Genomic DNA, 20,815 nt, shown 5'->3' with positions numbered 1-20,815 from the left:
CTCTGGCACAGACTGTATAAGTGTGTCCAGCACTATCATCGCCTCCCAACTACCAGTCCCGCCTCCCACCAACAGCTCTGGCACAAACCGTATAAGTCTGCCCAGCACTATCCTTGCCTCCAACCACCGGCTCTGGCACAGACCGTATAAGTCTGCCCAGCACTATCCTTGCCTCCAACCACCGGCTCTGGCACAGACCGTGTAAGTCTGCCCAGCACTATCCCCGCCGCCCAAACACCAGCCCCAGCACAGACCGTATAAGTCTGCCCAGCACTAGTCCCGCCTCCCAACCACCAGCCCCAGCACAGACCGTATAAGTCTGGCCAGCCCTATCCCCGCCTCCCAACCACCAACCCCGCCTCCCACCACCAGCTCTGGCACAGGTTGTATAAGTCTGCCCAGCACTATCCTCGCCTCCCAACTACCAGTCCCGCCTCCCACCAACAGCTCTGGCACAGACCGTATAAGTCTGCCCAGCACTATCCCTGCCTCCAACCACCGGCTCTGGCACAGACCGTATGTCTGCCCAGCACTATCCCCGCCGCCCAACCACCAGCCCCCGGCACAGACCGTATAAGTCTGCCCAGCACTAGTCCCGCCTCCCAACCACCAGCTCTGCCACAGTTAGGGCGGGGGATGGGCCTGGGTCCGCCTGCCTGAAATGCACTGCAGTACCCACTAAAAACTGCTCCAGGGACCTGCATACTGCTGTCATGGAGCTGGGTATGACATTTGAGGCTGGCATAGAAGCTGGAAAAAAATGTGTTGTAGTTTTTTTGGAGGGGTGGGAGGGGGTTAGTGACCACTGGGGGAGTAAGGGGAGGTCATCCCCGATTCCCTCCGGTGGTCATCTGATCAGTTCGGGCACCTTTTCGAGGCTTGGTCGTGAAAAAAAAGGGACCAAGTAAAGTCGGCCAAATGCTTGTCAGGGACGCCCTTCTTTTTTCCATTATCGGCCTAGGACACCCATCTCTTAACCACGCCCCTGTCCCACCTTCGATACACTGCCGACACGCCCCCCTGAACTTTGGTCGTCCCCGCGACGGAAAGCAGTTGAGGACGCCCAAAATCTGCTTTCGATTATGCCGATTTGGGCGACCTTAGAAGGACACCCATCTCCCGATTTGTGTCAGAAGATGGGCGCCCTTCTCCTTCAAAAACAAGCGTGATAGGCACCTATGCTCGGACCAGAGTCCGCACTGGCGAATACAGGTGCTATCATATCGCTGCAGGCATTTTGTAACAGGCCACACAGGCATAAGAATGAATTTGTGAAAATTCCCCCCCCCCCCCCCAAAGCATGCACAGAAGAAAGTAAGTCTTTCAAAAGCAGGACTTTAGAATAAACAGCACGTAGAAAGGCTCATGTTTTAAAACATAAGAAAACCACCAAGTAAGCAGGATCTCAATTCACAATCTCCTGCAGGTCTAACAAGACCATCCGACCAGCCCCCCCACTGCCTGACGACACCAGCTACATATAAAACAAATCCTAAGCGTCGCAATCCATTTTCTCTGTACATGAATGCATTTAAATGAGATTTTTAAACTCGGTAAGTTAAGCGGAGTTGAGCTGAAGTCAGAGAGACGCCAGACACATCAATTTCCACAGCAACCTTTTCCAACAGCTCTTGGGAACAGGAAACGAAATTGAAATCACCTTGTTCATAAAAGAAAAAACACTCGCACACAAATTGCCCTGTAGGAAGACAAGAATTCCTCCCCTTGGTATGTGTTAAATATTGTACCATAAAATAAAATACACACACAAAAAGGCATCTATCACCAAAATGTAGGAAGGGAAGAATAAGGAAAGGAACTGCCAGCAGTAACCAGAAAAACCAAAGGGAAAGACTGTCAAGGTGGAGAGAACTACAGATCCCAGAAAGCCAGAGCACGGAGTCTAAAGAAGAGAAAATTCTTTCAGTGCAGAGGAGCCAACGGCCTGTGAATGAAACAAGATGAGAAAAACTGTTTGGGATCTCTTGGTTGACCTCACCGATGTGGCTGCACCCTTCCAGGACAAGGAAGTCAAGGGAACCCACGCAAGCGCTCGCTTCATCTGTTAGACTGCACGGCCTGCTCTCATCTCAAGATGGCAACCTTCTTTCGAATCACCCGCTGGGCCAGTTCACCTTTGCTCGTTTTCTGATTGCTCCGAGCCTCCTGCCAGCCTGCCAACCTTCCCTCTACAGTCTGTAAGGAGCCCCGGATGACAGACCTGTCTCCCTCCATCTCAAAACAGCCTCTAGGAACTATGAATAGCCTGCCTACCTGGGGGAGGGGGGGGGGCTCATTTAAGTTTCACACACCCACCGTCAATCCCCTTCCCTCTGCGAAGGCCACACAACCTCTTCTCTGACCCCTCTTCATCTTTGTATTATCTGCTATTAGATTAGCTCAGTAAGTCTATGATGATCATCCTCATAAACTTTTGTAGTTTTCACCGGCCCAGATCAGTGTTACACCATCTATGTCCCGTTACTGCCGTGAAGCAGCTCCAAGATTCCTGTAGTGATAGCATAATCCACTTTTTCAATTATAGTCCTACATGCATGTTGTGGGTCCTTCCAACTAAGCCCCCACATCCACTTTATAGCTCTCTTTAAAGTTACTTCTTGTGTTGTTCCATTTCCACAATAGTTATATCTATCTTTAGTCTGAGATCCTGCACTCAATTTAATAATAGCAACAGTACAGCTTGACATATTTATTCATCATACCTTTCTTCATCTCTGTATTAACTGTTGCCAGATCAAATCAAGATACTTGTTGTGGTTAAGTTAGTGATCTTAGATGGTTTTCATTGTCCCTCTTCAAAATTGTTCAGTCTGTGTTTCAGTACAGTCTTATTATATCGTCTTTTGTAAGCTCAGTTTCCACTATAATGCAGAGTCATCCATTGGGATCATGTTCACAGTTGAATTCTGTGTTTTATCCTTTCTGCAGCTTAGTGATGTTTTCCGCTGTTTATACCCATATCTGCTCTGCTATGTTAGTTTAACATAGTCTCAGCTTTAGGGTGAAAGTATTGTTAATTATTATTGTCCTTCTGTTGAGGTTTCTTGAATTTAGTGCCACCAATTAGTGCATTAGTTATTTAACTCTTCCCGTTTTATACTTTCTTCGTGTGAGCATAGTAGCGCTTCAGTTTTCTCCTTCCAGTTGTTCTAGGAATACGTTCGCCTCCTCTGCTGTGGTAAATGTTTTATTTCCCGTTTGATGGGTCACTCGCAGCTTCGCAGGATACATCAATGCAAATCTAACTTCGCTGTATCAGCTCCGAGCACACTGGGGAAAATTTCTTTCGTTGCGCCGCTACCGCGGCCGAGTAATCTTGAAAGCATAATACCTTCCTATTGCCGCTGTGTAGATCTTTTCCGCTTTTGTGGGCAAAATTAAGTATGCGACATATAACTACCCTGGGCCGCCCTTCTGCTCCCTGCTTAAGGCCCAGCCGATGCGCTCTTTCAATTCGCAGCGGGCCCAGCGCAGTCGGCAACTGTAGTTCTTTGGTAAGCCATATCTCAAGGTATTTGGCCAGGTCTCGTTCTCCCAGGTCTTCAGCGAGCCCTACGAGGCGAAGATTGTTACGCCTCGATCTATTTTCGAGGTCTTCGATTTTATCAGTGTAAGTAGCGATTAGCTTTTGTAAGCGACTTACTTCTGTTTCCACCTTGTCCACACGATCTTCCGTATCGCTTGCCCGTTGTTGATATTGTCCCATGTCCAATTGTATTTGCGTTACACTGTTATGTAGTTGTTCCAGCTTGTTATCCAGCGCTCCCAGCTTTTTCTCCAGGATGGCTTCCAGTGCCTGAGTAACTTCCCCAACAATCTCGGCTGCCCACGCGGATCCCACCGCTGACGTCCCCGGGCTCGCCGGAGCCGCCATCTTGTCTTCGGGCGGCCGGGTCTTTTCTCTCTCTTTTCTGGTGATCTTGGATGTCATTCTCCTCAAAAGTGGTACCAAACTTTTCTCCGTTCAAACGCCCTTCGTTTACCTTCCTTTGTGGGGTATTGTATCCAACTTTTAGGACAAATTTTTGATAAAGAGTCTAAGGGAAGGCAGGAGCTGCGCAATTAGCGTCTTCTCCCGCTCATCGCGTCACGTGACCCTGACGCCGATTTTTTTAAACGGTTCTAGGGCTAATCTGGAAAATTACAGACCGGTAAGCTTAACGGTGTCAGGGAAAATAGTGGAAACTATTATAAAGAATAAAATTACATAACACGTAGACAAACATGGTTTAATGGGACAGAGTCAGCATGGGTTCAGCCAAGAGAAGTCTTGCCTCACCAGTTTACTTCATTTCTTTGAAGTCATGAATGAACATGTGAATAAAAGTGAGCCGGTTGATGTAGCGTGTCTAAATTTTTCAAAAAGCTTTTGATAAGGTTCCTCATGAGAGACTCCTAAGAAAATTAGAGAGTCATGGGATAGGAGGCAAGGTTTTGCTGTGGATTAGAAATTGGTTATCGGACAGAAAAAAATGGTCATTTCTCTCAATGGAGGAAGGTGAACAGTGGAGCGCCGCAGGATTCAGTACTGGGACCAGTGCTATTTAACATATTTATAAATGATATGGAACAGCGAGTGAGGTGATTAAATTTGCAGATAACATATAACTATTCAAGGTTGTTAAACCACGTGCGGACTGTGAAATATTGAGGGAAAACCTTAGGAAATTGTAAGACTGGGCATCCAAATTGCAGTTGAAATTTAATGTGAACAAATGCAAGTTGATGAACGTTGGAAAGGATAATCCGAATCATAGTTACCTGATGCAACCAAGAAAAAGGTCTAAGTGTCGTTGTAGATAATATGCTGAAATCTTCTGCTCAATGTGTGGCGGCTGCAGCCAAAAAAGCAAGCAGGATGCTAGGAATTATTAGGAAAAGGAATGGTGAATAGGACTGAAAATACTATATCTCTGTATTCTGTGTTGTGACCTCACCTTGTGTATTGTATCAGTTCTGGTTGCTGTATCTCGAAAAAGATATTGACTGTTGCCTTATCTACCTGTTTGGCCTCCTTAAGATCATCAGATACAATCATCCCCAAGTCCTGCCCTTCTTTCATACATAACTACTTCATGCCCTTTACTGTACCATTCCATTGGATTTTTGCAACCCAAGTGTATGACCCTGCATTTTTTAACATTAAATCTTAGTTGCCAATTTCTGGTCAATTCTTTAAGCTTCACTAGATCCTTCCTCATGCTATTTACACCCTCCAAGTTGTCTAACCTATTAGTTTGGTATCATCCGCAAAGAGACAAACCTTATTGGCCAGTCCTTCCAGAATATCACTCACAGAGATGTTCAAAAGAGCCGGCCCAAGGACCGATCCCTGTGGTACATCACTGATAACATCCTTTTTCTCAGAGTAAATTCCCGCTACTCTTGTCTCCTTCCATTTAACCAGTTTTTAACCTAATCAGTCACTGTAAGGCCTATGCTGAAGGCACTCAGTTTATTTATCAGTTGCCTATGTAGAACCGTGTCAAAGGCTTTGCTAAAATCCAAGTACACCACATCTAGTGCCTCGCTTATATCCCGCTGTGTTGTCTGAATTGTAGTTACCTGATGGGGTCCACCTTGGAGGTCAGCACCCAAGAAAAAGTTCTAGGTGTTATTGTAGATAATACACTGAAATCTTCTGCTCAGTGTGTGGCAGTGGCCAAAAAAGCAAACAGGATGCTAGGAATTATTAGGAAAGGGATGATGAATAAGATCGAAAATACTATAATGCTTCTGTATTGCTCCATGGTGCGACCTCATCTTGAGAATTGCATTCAGTTCTGGTCGGCGTATCTCAAAAAACATATAGTGGCATTATTAAAGGTTCAAAGAAAAGCGACCAAAATGATAAAGGTGACTGAATGCCTCTTATTATGAGGAAAAGCTAAAAAGTTTAGGGTTCCTCAGCTTGGAAAAGACAGAGGAGGGGCGATTTGATTGAGATCTACAAAATCCTGAGTGGTGTAGAACATGAAGTGAATCCATTTTGTACCCATTCTAAAAGTACAAAGACTAGGGGACAGTTGAAGAAGTTAAGTACATACGTACACAAAGACTAGGGTACACTCGAAATACTTTTAAAACTAATAGGAGGAAATATTTTTTCACACAATGAATAGTTAATCCCTGGAACTCTTTACTGGAGGATGTAGTAACAGTGGTTAGCATATCTGGGTTTAAAAAGGGTTTGAACAAGCCCCTGGAGGAATATAGTTTGCTATTGAGACAAAAAGAAGAGGGAGATAGTGGGAAAAGGACCACAGACTCCAGAGTCAAGAAGGACAATCTTATGCCTTTGATTTATTGATCAGACTCAACACAACACTGCAAAGGCCTACTTCAGGAGTCTTTTGAATAAACGGATCTCAAGAATCTTCAGAAGAGAAGCATTTCAAAATGAATCAGTAAGGTGATCTTAAAAAAGACCTTTGTGATAGGCGGTGCAAGCCTTCAAATCTGACTTTTTGCTAAGCAGATTTGAAGGCTTGTATAGTCTATCACAAAGGTCTTTTTCAAGACCACCTTACTAATCAATAAATCTACTTAAGCATAAGATTATTCTTCTTGTCTCTAAAGTTCGTGGTCCTTTTCCCACTATCTCCGCTTCTTTTTGTATGTTTCGTGGAATCGTAGAGTTCTTCGCATCTGTGGATTTCTGTTGCTATTGAGACAGACATGGGAGGCTACTACTTGACCTGGGATTGGTAACATGGAATTTTGCCACTATTTGTGTTCCTGCCAGGTATGTGAGACCTAGCTTGGCCACTGTTGGAATCAGGATATTGGGCTAGATGAACCATAGGTGTGACCTCAGTATGGCTATTATGTTATGTCACCTAGTCAAATCAGATTTGTCTAGTAAGATCTGCCTCTAGTGAAACCATGCTGCCTTGGGTCCTGCAGTCCATTCGATTCTAGAAACCTTACAATCCTCTGATGTAGATGCAGCAGTTTACCACTGAGGTCAGACTAAAAGGCCTGTAATTCTCTTCCTCCTCCTTCAGCTGTTTTGCAGAGGGGACCATATCTGCTTTTCTCCAGTCCTCCGGTACCACTCCAGACTCTTAAGGAGGCATTGAAAAGGTCAGACATTGGAGCCGCCAGAATTTCTCTTGGATGTATCCCATCAAGCACCATTGCCTTGTCTATTTTTAGTTTTGCTCACAAACACGGTCTTCTGAGAATCAGTTCTAGATTAGCATTTGTTTTCTGCAGTCCTAAACCCAGCCTTAAATAAGTACATATATATAAGTACATAACTGTTGCCATACTGGGACATGTATAGAATGTTTGTACGTTTGGGAAGCTCGCCAGGTGCCCTTGGCCTGGATTGGCCGCTGTCGTGGACAGGATACTGGACTTGATGGACCCTTGGTCTTTTCCCAGTGTGGCATTACTTATGTACTTATGGGACAGACCGAAGGTCCATCAAGCCCAGTATCCTATTTCCAACAGTGGCCAATCCAGGTAACAAATACCTGGCAAGATCTCAAAACAGTACAATACATTTTATGCTGCTTATCCCAGAAATAAGCAGTTTATTTTCCCAAGTCCATTTTAATAATGGCTTATGGATTTTTCTTTTAGGAAGTTATCCAAACCCTTTTTTAAACCCCGCTAAGCTATCTGCTTTTACCACACTCTGTGGCAACGAATTCCAGATAATTACATGTCGAGGGAAGAAGTATTTTGTCAGATTCATTTTAAATTTACTACTTCTAGCTTTATTGCGTGCCCCCTAGTCCTATTTTTGGAAAGAGTAAATAAGCGATTCACGTCTACCCGTTCCACGCCACTCAGTATTTTATATATCTCTATATAATCTCCCCTCAACTGTCTTTTCTCTAAGCTGAAGAGCCCAGGCCGCTTTAGCCTTTCCTCATAGGGAAGCCGTCCCATTCCATTTATTGTTTTCGTTGCCCTTTTCTGTACCTTTTCTAATTTCACTATATCTTTTTTGAGATGCAGCAGCCAGCATTGCACACAGTATTGAAGGTGCAGTTGCACCATGGAGCGATACAAAGGCATTTTCATCCTTGTTTTTATTTTCCATTCCTTTCCTGTTAATACCTAACATTCTGTTTGCTTTCTTTGCTTCCGCTGCACGCTGACAGAGAGTTTCAATGTATCATCAGTGATGACTCCTAGATCCTTTTCCTGGTCAATGACTCCTAACGTGAAACCTTGCATCACTTAGCTATAGTTCAGTTCCTCTTTCCCACATGCATCATTTTGCACTTACCCACATCCGTGTACTCAGAACAGAAATAATAAGCAGTTCAGCTTTATCCTTATCAGGTTCTGCGTATTCCTCCCCTTCATCCTTGAGCCTCATAATGCCATTTTGGCACTTCCTTCTATCACTTACATATCTAAAAAAAACAGTCTTGTTCCTCAGTTTTACCATGTTGCTGATCTTTTCTTCCATTTTCATCTTTGCTTTCCTGTCAGCTTTTTGAGCTTTTCTTAACTTTTCCTGGTATTTTTGCTTGTCTTCCTCTTTCAGCAGTGTCTTGTAATTTATGAAAGCTAACGTTTTTTTTCCCCTTACCTTTTCAGCTACTACATTTGAGAACCAAAGCTGCCTTATTTTCCTCTTTTACGTACTTTTCTAACATACAAGTCTGTTGCCTTTAAAATAGCTCCTTTCAATTTTGAAGTCCAATCTCGATTAAGCCTTCTCCTCCTTTGTCTTAATATTGAACCACATCATTTGGTGAACAGTAGATGATTTTGATTTATTAAAACTTAATTGATCCTTTCCTCAAAAAGGTGATAAAGCAATTTTAATATAAATATATTAAAAATAAAGGAATGCCAGGTTTAGAAAGGAAAGAGAAGGAAGAGTAAGAAAAGATAAGGAAAAAAGAGGCGGAAAGAAAGAGAGGCTGCAAGGCTAGTGGATCCCAAGATGGCCATCTGGACCTAAATGAATAGAGAATGCCTTTTCAAAGAGGTGTTTTCAAAGCACTTTAAACTTAAGATATGAGTGCTCAAAATGAATAGAGGAAGGGAGGGAATTCCAAAGCAAGTGGAATCATATTGGGCTTCTTTCCAAGAGGGAATTCAGAAACAATTGTCATTGAGAGCCGAGAACTTTGAGTGTGGCATAAGGAATAAAAAGGGAAGAAAGTTAGGAAGGTGTACCGGAGTAATGAACCTTGTGGCCAAGGATAAGAATCTTATAGTGAATATGGAAGGCAATGGGCAACCAGTGTTGTTGAATGAGAAGGAGTAATATGATCAAATATAAGTACATAAGTAATTCTACACTGGGAAAAGACCAAGGGTCCATTGAGCCCAGCATCCTGTCCACGACAGCGGCCAATCCAGGCCAAGGGCACCTGGCAAGCTTCTAGTAGCGTGGCAGGGATCCTAACAGCAGGTGTTTTGACCAGTCTGGAGGTGACGAATAAAGTATTGTGGGAGGCCTGAATAAAAGATATTGCAATAGTCAAGGTGTGAAATCATGAGTGCAAAGAGAAGTATCTTCTGTGAATGAAGACCTAGCCGTGATCTGACAGTCTTAAATTGATGTAGAGCAAAAAGAAAAAAGCAGGCGTAAGAGATGCAATTTGTTTATTAAAGGAGAGGTCTTGATCCAGAATAATACCTAGATATTGAAAATGGGACACAAGTGAGATAGTAGAGTTTGATAGCATTGGAGAAAGTGAAAGCGAATCAGTAATCCAGCAAGCTGCTGTTTTTGTGGGATTTAGGCTGAGACGATTTTCAGATAGCCATGATTCATGTGCAACTAAGACCAAATTAAGCTTGTTCAGATCAAGGTTTAATAGATGCATTTCAGCAACAACAAAAAAATATTGGCATAATCAGTGGTGTGCTGTATCCGGCTCACAAGAGCTGGTGAATTTTTTTGGCATCTTGCGAGCCGGTTGTTGTGGGAGTGAAAGCCGGCTTGCCTCTCCTCCTCCCCCCCCCCCCCCACCCCGCGAGCTGCAGGGTCACAGACTCCCAGTGCCGGCTCACCTGCCCGCCCTCAGCTCCCTGATAGCCCTCCTTTCCTTCCTGCTGCCGCCCTGCCTTTAAATGTTTCATTTTACCTCGAGTCGTGAGGCCGGCACTGAAAGCAGCAGCCTCGCCTCCAGCCTTCCCTTCTCTTCCCTCTATGTCTTGCTCTCGCGGAAACAGGAAATACATCAGAAGAGGACGGGACACAGAGAGAAGGGAAGGCTGGAGGCGAGCCGAGCCTGCTGCTTTCAGTTCCAGCGCCGCAACTGGAGATAAAATAAAACATTTAAAGGCAGGGCAGCGGCAGGAAGGAAAGGAGGGCTATCGGGGAGCTGAGGGCAGGCAGGTAAGCTGGCGCTGGGGGTTGGAACTGGAACGCATCTCGGGGGCTGAAAAGTGGGGGGGGCAGGTGGAGGCTGGGGCGAGTCACTGCGCATGGATGGGGAGGGGAGGCTAGGGGGCAAAGGAGAATTGCTGGACATGGAGGGCGAGATTAGGGGAGAGAGGAGAAATCGCTGGTCATGTATGGTTAGGGGAGAGCAGAGGAGAAATCGCTGGATATGGATGGGAGAAGAAGGCAGGGGAGGGAGGAGAATCGCTGGATATGGGTGGGAGAATGCAGGGCAGAGAGGAGAATTGCTGGACATGGATGGGAGAGGAGGACAGGGAAGAGAGGAGAATCGCTGGACATGGATGGATGGAGGGGAGGGCAGGAGAAATGCTGAACCTGAATGGAGGAGAGAGAAGACAGGCAGGAGATGCACATGGATGGAGGAGAGAGAGGAAAAATGCTGAACACGGATGGAGAGGAGAAATGTTGGAGGGGAGGAAAGAAAGGAAGGAGATGCACATGGATGGAGGGGAAGGCAGAGAGGAGAAATGCTGGACATGGAGGGGAGGGAGGGAAGACAGGAAGTAGAAAATCTGGACGTGAATGGAGGAGAGGGAAGACAGGAGGAGATGAACATGAATTTAGTGGAGAGAGGAGAAATTCTGGACATGGATGGAGGGGGAGGGCAGACAGAGGAAGGAGATGCACATGGATGGAGGGGAGAGATTTGAAATGCTGGACATGGATGGAGGGGAGGGAAGAGAGAAAGTGAGATGTCTGAGAGGAGAGAGGAGAAATGCTGGACATGGATCATGGAGGGGGGAGAGGAAAAAGGTTGGACATGGATGGATGAGGGGGAAGAGAGAGGAAGGAGATGCATATGGATGGAGGGGAGGGAAGAAAGAGGAAGGAGATGTCTTGTGAGGCCGTCCTTGTAAGTCTCGGCAGCCATTTTAAAGAAGATGCGGCAGGAAGAGGGTCAGCATTGGCAGTGGGCAGGAAAGACAGGATGTTTCCTGCCCTGAAGAATCCACTAGACCACCAGGGACGCTGCCTTCAGGTATGCGCTGGGAGTGGGACTCTTTGGCTCTGGGGATCAGGGGAGGAGGTCTGTAATAGGTAGGTGGGGAGGGGAGGATACTGTTAAAAAAAATTAATTCTTAAAAATGCCGCCATCTTGTGCATAGGGATGTACACAGAGGAAGTATAGTAAGGGAATAACTTTTCATAGCTAGAGTAGTCATTTGTTAAAAATCATAATCAGTGTGTCATTTGGAGGGGCTGGTTACAGGGACACCTAACCATGTTGTTGGTGCAGAGATTTTTTTTTTCTCCTGGTAAAAGGCTTCTAAAACAGACATGGGAATCAAGTGTTCAACGTTCAGAGTTTCTATCTATTTGCATTTCATTTATTTGTTGCATTTGTATCTCACATTTTCCCACCTTTTTGCAGGCTCAATGTGGCTTACAATATGCCGTAATGGTGATCGCCATTTCCGGACTGAGAAATATGAAGTGGTAATGCATTAAAGGTCATAAAGGTAAAATTATGTATCATACCTGATAATTTTCTTTCCATTAATCATAGCTGATCAATCCATAGACTGGTGGGTTGTGTCCATCTACCAGCAGGTGGAGATAGAGAGCAAACTTTTGCCTCCCTATATGTGGTCATGTGCTGCCGGAAACTCCTCAGTATGTCGATATCAAAGCTCCATCCGCAGGACTCAGCACTTAGAGAATTACACCCACAAAGGGACACTCTGCCCAGCTCACCACCGCCAAAACGGGGGAGGGGAATTAACCCAGCTCATCCCCACACAAGTGGGGGAGGGGAATCCGTCCAGCTCATCCCCGCGGAGCGGGGGAGGGACACCACCCCGCCGATGCGGGGGGATCTGGCTTATCCTGCAACCGCAACCGCGGGAGGAGCTGACTGACCCCAACACCGCCGAAGCGGGAGGGGTACAAAGCTGCCCTACAGCCGCACGAAGCGGGAGGGAGTGCCGGCAGAATTTAAATCTCAATCCAGCTCCGTAAAACGGAGGGGAGAGGAATGCAGCAGCTCACTGTAACACAAACTCGTCTCAACTCTTGAAGAATCCAAGTGAAAAAAGAACTTGAACACGAAGTCCTCCTGAAGTAACTGAAGACTAAACTTGAACCTAAAATTCAACCAGAATATAAACAGTACAGATATCTGGGAGGGGCTATGGATTGATCAGCTATGATTAATGGAAAGAAAATTATCAGGTATGATACATAATTTTACCTTCAATATCATCATGCTGATCAATCCATAGACTGGTGGGATGTACCGAAGCAGTACTCACCCAGGGCGGGACATAGAAATCCCTGACCGCAACACTGAAGCTCCAAACCGGGCCTCCACCCGAGCAGCCACAGTCAAGCGGTAATGCCTGGAAAAGGTATGGGCCGAAGCCCAAGTTGCCGCCTTGCAAATCTCTTCCAAGGAGACGGACCCGGCCTCTGCCATCGAGGCCGCCTGAGCTCTAGTGGAGTGAGCCTTCAGCTGGATAGGCGGCACCTTCCCCGCGGCCACATAAGCCGCTGCAATGGCTTCCTTGACCCATCTTGCCACTGTAGGCTTAGCAGCCTGCAGACCCTTCCGAGGACCTGTAAACAGGACAAACAGATGATCCGATTTCCGGAAATCATTGGTCACTTCCAAGTATCTGATGATGACACGTCTCACATCCAGATATTTGAGAGCAGAGTATTCCTCTGGGTAGTCCTCCCTCCGAAAGGAAGGGAGACAGAGCTGCTGATTCACATGGAAGTGAGAAACAATCTTGGGCAGGAAGGAAGGCACTGTGCGAATAGTCACTCCTGCCTCAGTGAACTGCAGAAAAGGCTCTCGACATGAGAGTGCCTGGAGCCCGGAAACTCTTCTGGCTGAAGTGATAGCCACCAAAAAGACTGCTTTCAACGTCAGATCTTTCAGAGATGCCCTCGACAAGGGTTCAAAAGGCGGCTTCTGCAATGCTCTTAGCACCAGGTTGAGATTCAACACAGGCACCACTGAGTGCACAGGTGATTAACTCCCTTCAGAAAGCGCACCACATCTGGCTGCGAAGCCAGGGAAACACCCTTCAGGCGACCCCTGAAGCAAGCCAGAGCCGCTACCTGGACTTTAAGGGAACTGAGCGACAGGCCTTTCTCCAGACCTTCTTGCAGGAACGCCAACACTGAAGAAATTGGAGCAGTGAAGGGAGAAAGGGAGCCTGCTTCACACCACGCTGCAAAGATACGCCAAACCCTGGCGTAAGCAGTAGAAGTAGAGCGCTTCCTCGCTCTCAGCATAGTGGCGATGACCTTGTCTGAGAAGCCCTTCTTCCTCAGACGCTGCCGCTCAATAGCCAGGCCGTAAGACCAAAGGGGGAGGGATCCTCCATCACCACGGGACCCTGATGTAACAGGCCCTGCTCCACTGGCAGCCGCAGAGGAACGTCGACTGAGAGCCTGATCAAGTCCGCATACCAGGGACGTCTGGGCCAATCCGGACCCACCAGGATTATCCGGCCCGGATGCTTTGCCACCCGGTCTAGCACCCTGCCCAGCATGGGCCAGGGCGGGAACACATAGAGAAGCTCTTGTGTCGGCCACTGTTGGAGAAGAGCATCTACTCCCAGGGATCGAGTGTCCCATCCTCTGCTGAAAAAGCGCGGCACTTGGCAATTGGCCGATGACGCCATCAGATCTAGGCTCGGCTGGCCCCAGCGCTTCGTGATGTCCAAGAACGCCTGAGCAGATAGCTGCCACTCTCCGGGCTCCAAGGTATGGCGACTGAGAAAGTCCGCCTTGACATTCATGACTCCGGCAATGTGGGCCGCTGACAGCTGTTCCAGGTTCGCTTCCGCCCACTGGCATAGATTCATGGCCTCCTTGGCTAGAGGGGCGCTCTTGGTACCTCCCTGGCGGTTGACATAGGCCACAGCCGTGGCATTGTCCGACAGGACCCGTACTGGCTTCAACGCCAGTACCGGGATGAACTCCAAAAGCGCCAACCGAATGGCTCTGAGTTCCAGGAGGTTGATAGACCACTTTGCCTCCGCAGGAGACCAGAGCCCCTGCGCTGTCCTTCCCAAGCAGTGGGCTCCCCAGCCCGACAAAGAGGCGTCCGTCGTGACGACAATCCACTCCGGGGTCACCAGAGGCATTCCCGCAGACAACTTGTCTGTCTGCATCCACCAGCTCAGCGCCTTGCGCACTGCTGGGTCCAAGGGAAGGCGCACAGCATAATCCTCCGACATCGGAGTCCAGCGCTGCAGCAGAGAGTGTTGTAGTGGTCTCATATGAGCCCTGGCCCAGGGCACTACTTCCATCGTGGCCGTCATAGAGCCCAACAGCTGCACATAGTCCCAAGCCCGAAGAGGAGAGGCTACTAGGAACTGGTCCACCTGAGCCTGAAGTTTGACAATCCGATTGTCTGGCAGGAACACTCTGCCCACTTGGGTGTCGAATCGAACTCCCAGATACTCCAGGGACTGAGTCGGGCGCAGCTGGCTCTTCTCCCAGTTGATGATCCATCCCAGGGAGCTCAAAAGAGCAACTACCCGGTCCACAGCTTTGCCGCACTCTGCATAAGAGGGGGCTCGGATCAACCAGTCGTCCAGATAAGGATGGACTTGTACTCCTTCCTTTCGCAGGAAGGCCGCTATGACCACCATTACTTTGGAAAAGGTCCGCGGAGCAGTAGCCAACCCGAAAGGGAGGGCTCTGAACTGGAAGTGTCGTCCCAGGACTGCAAAACGCAGAAAGCGTTGATGAGGAGGCCGGATGGGAATATGCAGGTACGCTTCCTTGATGTCCAAGGAAGCCAAGAACTCTCCTGCATTCACTGCCGCTATAACAGAGCGGAGAGTCTCCATGCGAAAGTGCCGCACTTTCAAGGCCCGATTGACCCCTTTGAGGTCGAGGATAGGCCAGACAGAACCTCCTTTCTTTGGTACCACAAAGTAAATGGAGTAACGTCCCTTGCCAATCTGATTTTCTGGCACCGGAACGACCGCACCCAGGCGGATCAGGTTGTCCAAGGTCTGCTGCACTGCCACAGCTTTGACCGGAGACTTGCAGGGAAGAGAGTACAAACCCGTCTCTTAAGGGTCGGCAGAACTCTAGCTTGTAGCCGTCTCTGATGACTTCCAGCACCCAAGCGTCTGAAGTTATTGTGGTCCACTCGCCCAGAAACGAGGACAGCCGTTCTCTAATCTGCACTGGGGCGTGGACCAAGGCCCCGTCATTGGGTACGAGACCCTGGGGGAGGACCGGAGGGAGCACCTCCGGGACGGCGGTCTCTGCAAAAGGAATGCTGCTTGGGGGAGAAATTCCTCTTGAAGGAAGAGGGGTCAGAGGAGCCCGACCTGCCCGGGCGGTACCGACGGGCTTCCTGAAACCGTCCTCTGGAGGTACCGGGGCGAGTACTAGCCCGAGCCCTGACCTCTGGTAACTTCTTGCCCTTAGACGTGCCGAGGTCGGTCACGATTTTGTCCAGCTCGACCCCAAAGAGCAGCTTGCCTTTAAAAGGCAATCTAGCCAGGCGGGATTTAGAGGCATGGTCAGCAGACCAATGCTTCAGCCAAAGCCACCGCCGCGCAGAGATTGTCTGAGCCATGCCTTTAGCTGAGGCCCTCAAGACATCATACAGCAAGTCTGCCAAATAGGCTAAGCCCGATTCCAGGGCCGGCCAATCAGCCCTCAAGGAATGATCCGAGGGGAAGCCCGCTGCACCATAGTCAGGCACGCCCTGGCCACATAGGAGCCGCAAACTGAGGCCTGCAAACTTAAAGCAGCCGCCTCAAAGGACGACCTTAAGGCCGCCTCCAATCTTCTGTCTTGGGCGTCCTTTAGGGCCGTGCCACCTTCCACCGGCAACGCCGTTTTCTTAGTCACCGCAGTGATTAAAGAATCCACGGTAGGCCAGAGATAGGCCTCACGTTCACTCACAGCCAAAGGATAGAGGCGGGACATAGCCCTAGCCACTTTAAGGCTCGCTTCCGGGACATCCCATTGAGCTGAAATTAAGGTGTGCATGGCATCATGCACGTGGAAGGTTCTAGGCGGGCGCTTCGTCCCCAGCATAATGGCAGAGCCAATAGGGGCTGAGGGAGAGACGTCCTCCGGAGAGGAAATCTTCAAAATGCCCATGGCCTGCACTAACAGGTTGGGCAAATCCTCTGAGCTAAAAAGCCGCGCTGCAGAGGGGTCATCCGCTCCAACCGAGCGGGGATCCGTCTCCTCCAAGGAATCCGCAAAGGACCGTTGGGAGAACTCAGATACGCTGCCCTCATCTACATCGGAGGAGACAAAGTCCTCCAAGGCCTGGGAATCAACCCGAGGGCATTTACCTCCGGGGACCTCAACCTCTTTACCAGACGAGGGAGCAGGGGCAGCGTTTTGCATAAGGAAGGCCTGATGCAGCAGCAAAACAAACTCGGGGGAGAAACCCCCCAGACTGTGCACTTCCGCAGCCTGGGCTACAGCCCTAGACGCACCCTCAACCGGCGCTCACAAAAGCGGGGGAGAGGCATGCTGCGCATCCAAGATGGCGTCCGGCGCGACACTCCGCGAAGGAGCCGCGCGGGAAGAACGGCGCTTAACTTTAGCCGCTTTTGTGCCGTCGCCCAAATTAAGGGCGTTCATGGCATTAATGTCTCCTACCTCAAGGGCGGCCCAAGAAGAAGCCATCCGAGCCGCGTGGCCGGCCAAGATGGCGGAGGCGAGTAGCGGGGGATGGGCGTTTATGGCGGGAAAAACCGCCACGCCGGAGGAAGGACCGGGACACTCATCGGTCACGAAACTGTCACCCAACAAGGGCGAATCAGACTTTAAGACCCCCGCATCCCCTCTAGAAGCGCCCAAGCGATCCGGGGAGCGACTCTGTGCGCCCTCGCCCTCCGACGCCATATGCCACGTGGAGATCAATCGGGGAACCCCCTGCCCGCTATAAAAAGGTAATAATTACCTGCTTTCCGCTCCGAGCTGTAACGACCTGGTGTCCCAGTGAGTAGCTGCAATAAACGTTTAAATAAACGTCGAAATAAACGCCTTTAAGGACGTTCAAAATTTTTTTTTTTTTTTTAACGGAGCCAGCGGTAGGGGGGAGAAAAGGAGGGACCTGGCGCCACCAGGTTTGCACTTGCTCAAGAAGAGCCCTCAACCCCAGGCACTCAACAAAACCTAAAAATTAGGCTTGGAGGCCTAGCCAGAGCTGCTGCTGTGTTGACCACCACCTGCTGAGATAGAGAACATACTGGGGAGTTTCCGGCAGCACATGACCACATATAGGGAGGCAAAAGTTTGCTCTCTATCTCCACCTGCTGGTAGATGGACACAACCCACCAGTCTATGGATTGATCAGCATGATGATATGGAATGATAAATTATAGAGTAAGATAATCAGTTCATTTCTGGCGTGAGAGATAAGGGTGGTAGTTCGTTAACGTTCATTAGTGACAGAGTGATTGAAGCAAAGTCTAGAGAGTTCGGTTTTGTCTGGTTCTGGTAGAGTTTCGTTGTCTGGTGTTTAGGATGGATCATTGTGGTATGTTTTTTTGAACAGGTTGGTCTTTAGTAATTTTCGGAAAGGTTGTTAGGCCATGCATTGTTTTTATGACATTTGGTAATGTATTCCACGGTTGCGTGCTGATGTAGGAGAAGCTGGATGCATATACTGATTTATATTTAAGTCCTTTGGAGCATTAAAAAAAAAAATTTCTCGGAGAGAGTAATGCATTCCCCCCAGGCTCTCTCTGCAGGGATTGCCAGGTCTGCAATTTGGCGGGGGGGGGGGGGGGGGGGGGTGCAGAGGTGGACTGGGGAGAGAGAGTCTGTTAAAAATTTACCAGCACACCACTGAGCATACTAAAAGGCATGGATGCCAAGTTCCCTGGATCAGGAGGACCAGAAGACTTAAGAAAGATGTAAAGAAGAAGTGGGGCCAAGATGGAGCCTTGATGCACTCCACAAGAAAGGGAATAAGTGTTAGAAGAAAGACAAACTTGAGTTACATTGGATACTGTAATACCAGAAACACTCTCCCCATTTGTAAGCACCAAGCCCAGAGTAGGTCCTCCCCGCGTGGGTTCCATTACCTATTGCTGGAACAATTCTTCCTGTAGAGAATCCACTTGCTTCTAGATAACCCTGCAGCAGGGACACCCCAATCAACATCCAGAATATTAAAATTACTTAGCAGTACTTCCCCTTTCATAGCTTCTTCCTTACCCCATATGTCATGCAATTCTCTCATTTTAATATTATTCTTAACATATAATGCCACACCTCCACCCCAGGGGCATAGCCAGACTTTGGCAGGAGAGGGGTCCAGAGCCCGAGGTGAGGGGGCACATTTTAGCCCCCCCCCCCCCCCCGGTGCCGCCGGCACCACCACCATTTTTGACCCTCCCCCAGCGCTCCTCCCCTTTTGACCCCCTTCCCGCTGCCACCATCAGGACGACTCGCACAGAAACCGAATCCTTCCACATCAGCTGCAGCAACACACCAGCCTGGAGACCGGCGCTGAAGAGGACTTTGGCTGGCGGGGGTTGGGGACCTCCGCCAGCACAGGTACCTGATGGCGGGAAGGGGGGGTCGAAAAGGTCGGCGGTGCAGGGTGCCCTGGTCATATCTGGGGGGGGGGGGGGGGCCATGTCCCCGTGGCTGCATGCAGCTACGTTCCTGCTCCACCCTTTTTTTCCTACCCTGTCTTTCCTGAATAGATTATAGCCAGGTATAACCAGTGGCGTTCCTAGGCTGGCTGACACCCAGGGTGGATCGCTGATGCGCCCCCCCCCCCCCCCCAGGTGCAGCGCGACCCCCCCCCCCCCCCCAGCAAAATTAACCCCCTCCCCCCCAGTGCATTTTTACCTTCCTTGGGGGGGGGGGGGGGTGCTGCGGGCCTGTCTGCTCTGAGTCCACTCGTTCCCTGCTGCTCCCTCTGCCCCGGAACAGGAAGTAACCTGTTCCGTGCAGAGGGAGCAGCAGGGAGGGAACGAGCAGACTCGGCCACAGGCGCGCGGCACCCCCCCCCCAGCGGCATGCACCCGGGGTGGACCGCCGCCCCCCCCCCCCCCCCCCCCCCTTTGGTATGCCACTGGGTATAACTATATCCCAGTCATAGTTCTCTGTGAGCCACGTATCTGTGACTGCCACTAAATTCAAGTTGGCTTCTACCATTACAGCCTCTGTATCTAGAGTTTTGTTTCCCATACTACAGGGATTGGTATATTACACTCTCCGGATATTACATTTCTGTAAAGGTATTTGATGTCTTGCATTCCTGAGGATTATTTAATGGCTTTGGGTCTTTTCTCACCCATCTTCACTGAATTTAGTTTAAAGCCTTCTTTAGTACATTAGCCAGTCTATTATGGAAGACTCTTCATCCTTTGTTTGATGGATACTGTCTTCGGTCAGTAGCTCTTGGAAAATTATCCCATGGTAGGTACTGTAAACAAATTGAGTAGTCCTCATTTTTTTTTTGTATGAAGTCTTTATTGAGCATTAGCAAAATACATTATGTCAATGGATCAAACCATCAATGCACATGTACATATATAGCTATGCTAGCAGGAAAGTCATCAAGATACAGATTATATGATAACATCAACCAGTAAACCTCTATTAACTTCATCAGGTTTTTTTTTTTTTTTAAGATGCTCATCACTTCCCAATTCCCCCCCCCCCCCCCCCTTCACCACTCTCCCCCCTTCACCACCTTACAGGGATATATACTGTACACTTCCAGCTAGGCTTTGTCTCAAGCATCGCTCTATGCTTTAACATCATTAATAAATAATATGCCAAATCGAGTGCCATTTGCTCGTTTGATGTTTGCGCTCTGCTACAAGCCTCTCCATGTCACACACATATCGCAGTTTATGATACCAACTCGTAACTGATGGGACCCCAGCCCATTTCCAGTGGGATGCTATGACTACCCGAGCTGTCCCCACCGCTTGCTGCACCAGAGCTTGCTGACATGACATAAGGCCTGTGGCCTTTGCAGAAAAAAGAAAAACTGGAGACCAGGCAATTGGACAGCCCACCAGTAGTCCTCATTTTAATGCTCGACTGCTTTCTACATTTTAATATTGAATTGTTAAGCAACCCTATTCATTAGTAACTTTATCCTAATGTGAAGTCCTGTACATTTGGTATGTATTATGTTAGTGTGTCAGCGATCTACAAAGGTTAAAGTTTCTTGCTTCTTTTATTTAAATATCTAAGTTATTCTTGTGTTTTGCCGAACATTCTCAGGTTGGAACAAAATGGAAAGATGTGGTTTCCAAGTGCATGCGCTGTCATTTCCAGCCGTTGCTGCTGTTCTATGCTCATCCTGATGGTACAGCTGTATCTACAGAAGATGCTCTCAGACATGTCATCCAGTGGTCACACAGTAAGACTGAGGGAGACAATGGAGAGGACTTAGGTAACTAAGTTTTAACCCTGTCTGTAGGCTAAAAA

General features: G+C 48.5%; 1 protein-coding gene across 1 annotated transcript in view; it reads left to right on the top strand.

Annotated features, from left to right (window-relative positions):
• The window catches only part of USP53 (ubiquitin specific peptidase 53), a 298,888-nt gene that overhangs the window by 186,611 nt on the left and 91,462 nt on the right, over nt 1-20,815 (top strand). Inside the window, exon 7 of the mRNA XM_030192265.1 lies at nt 20,609-20,780. Coding sequence (XP_030048125.1) covers nt 20,609-20,780 — 172 coding nt within the window. The remainder of the gene's footprint in view (nt 1-20,608; nt 20,781-20,815) is intronic.

Source organism: Microcaecilia unicolor, chromosome 2 (assembly GCF_901765095.1).
Source record: "Microcaecilia unicolor chromosome 2, aMicUni1.1, whole genome shotgun sequence".
NCBI lineage: Eukaryota > Metazoa > Chordata > Amphibia > Gymnophiona > Siphonopidae > Microcaecilia > Microcaecilia unicolor.
This window is presented reverse-complemented; position numbering and strand designations above follow the sequence as displayed.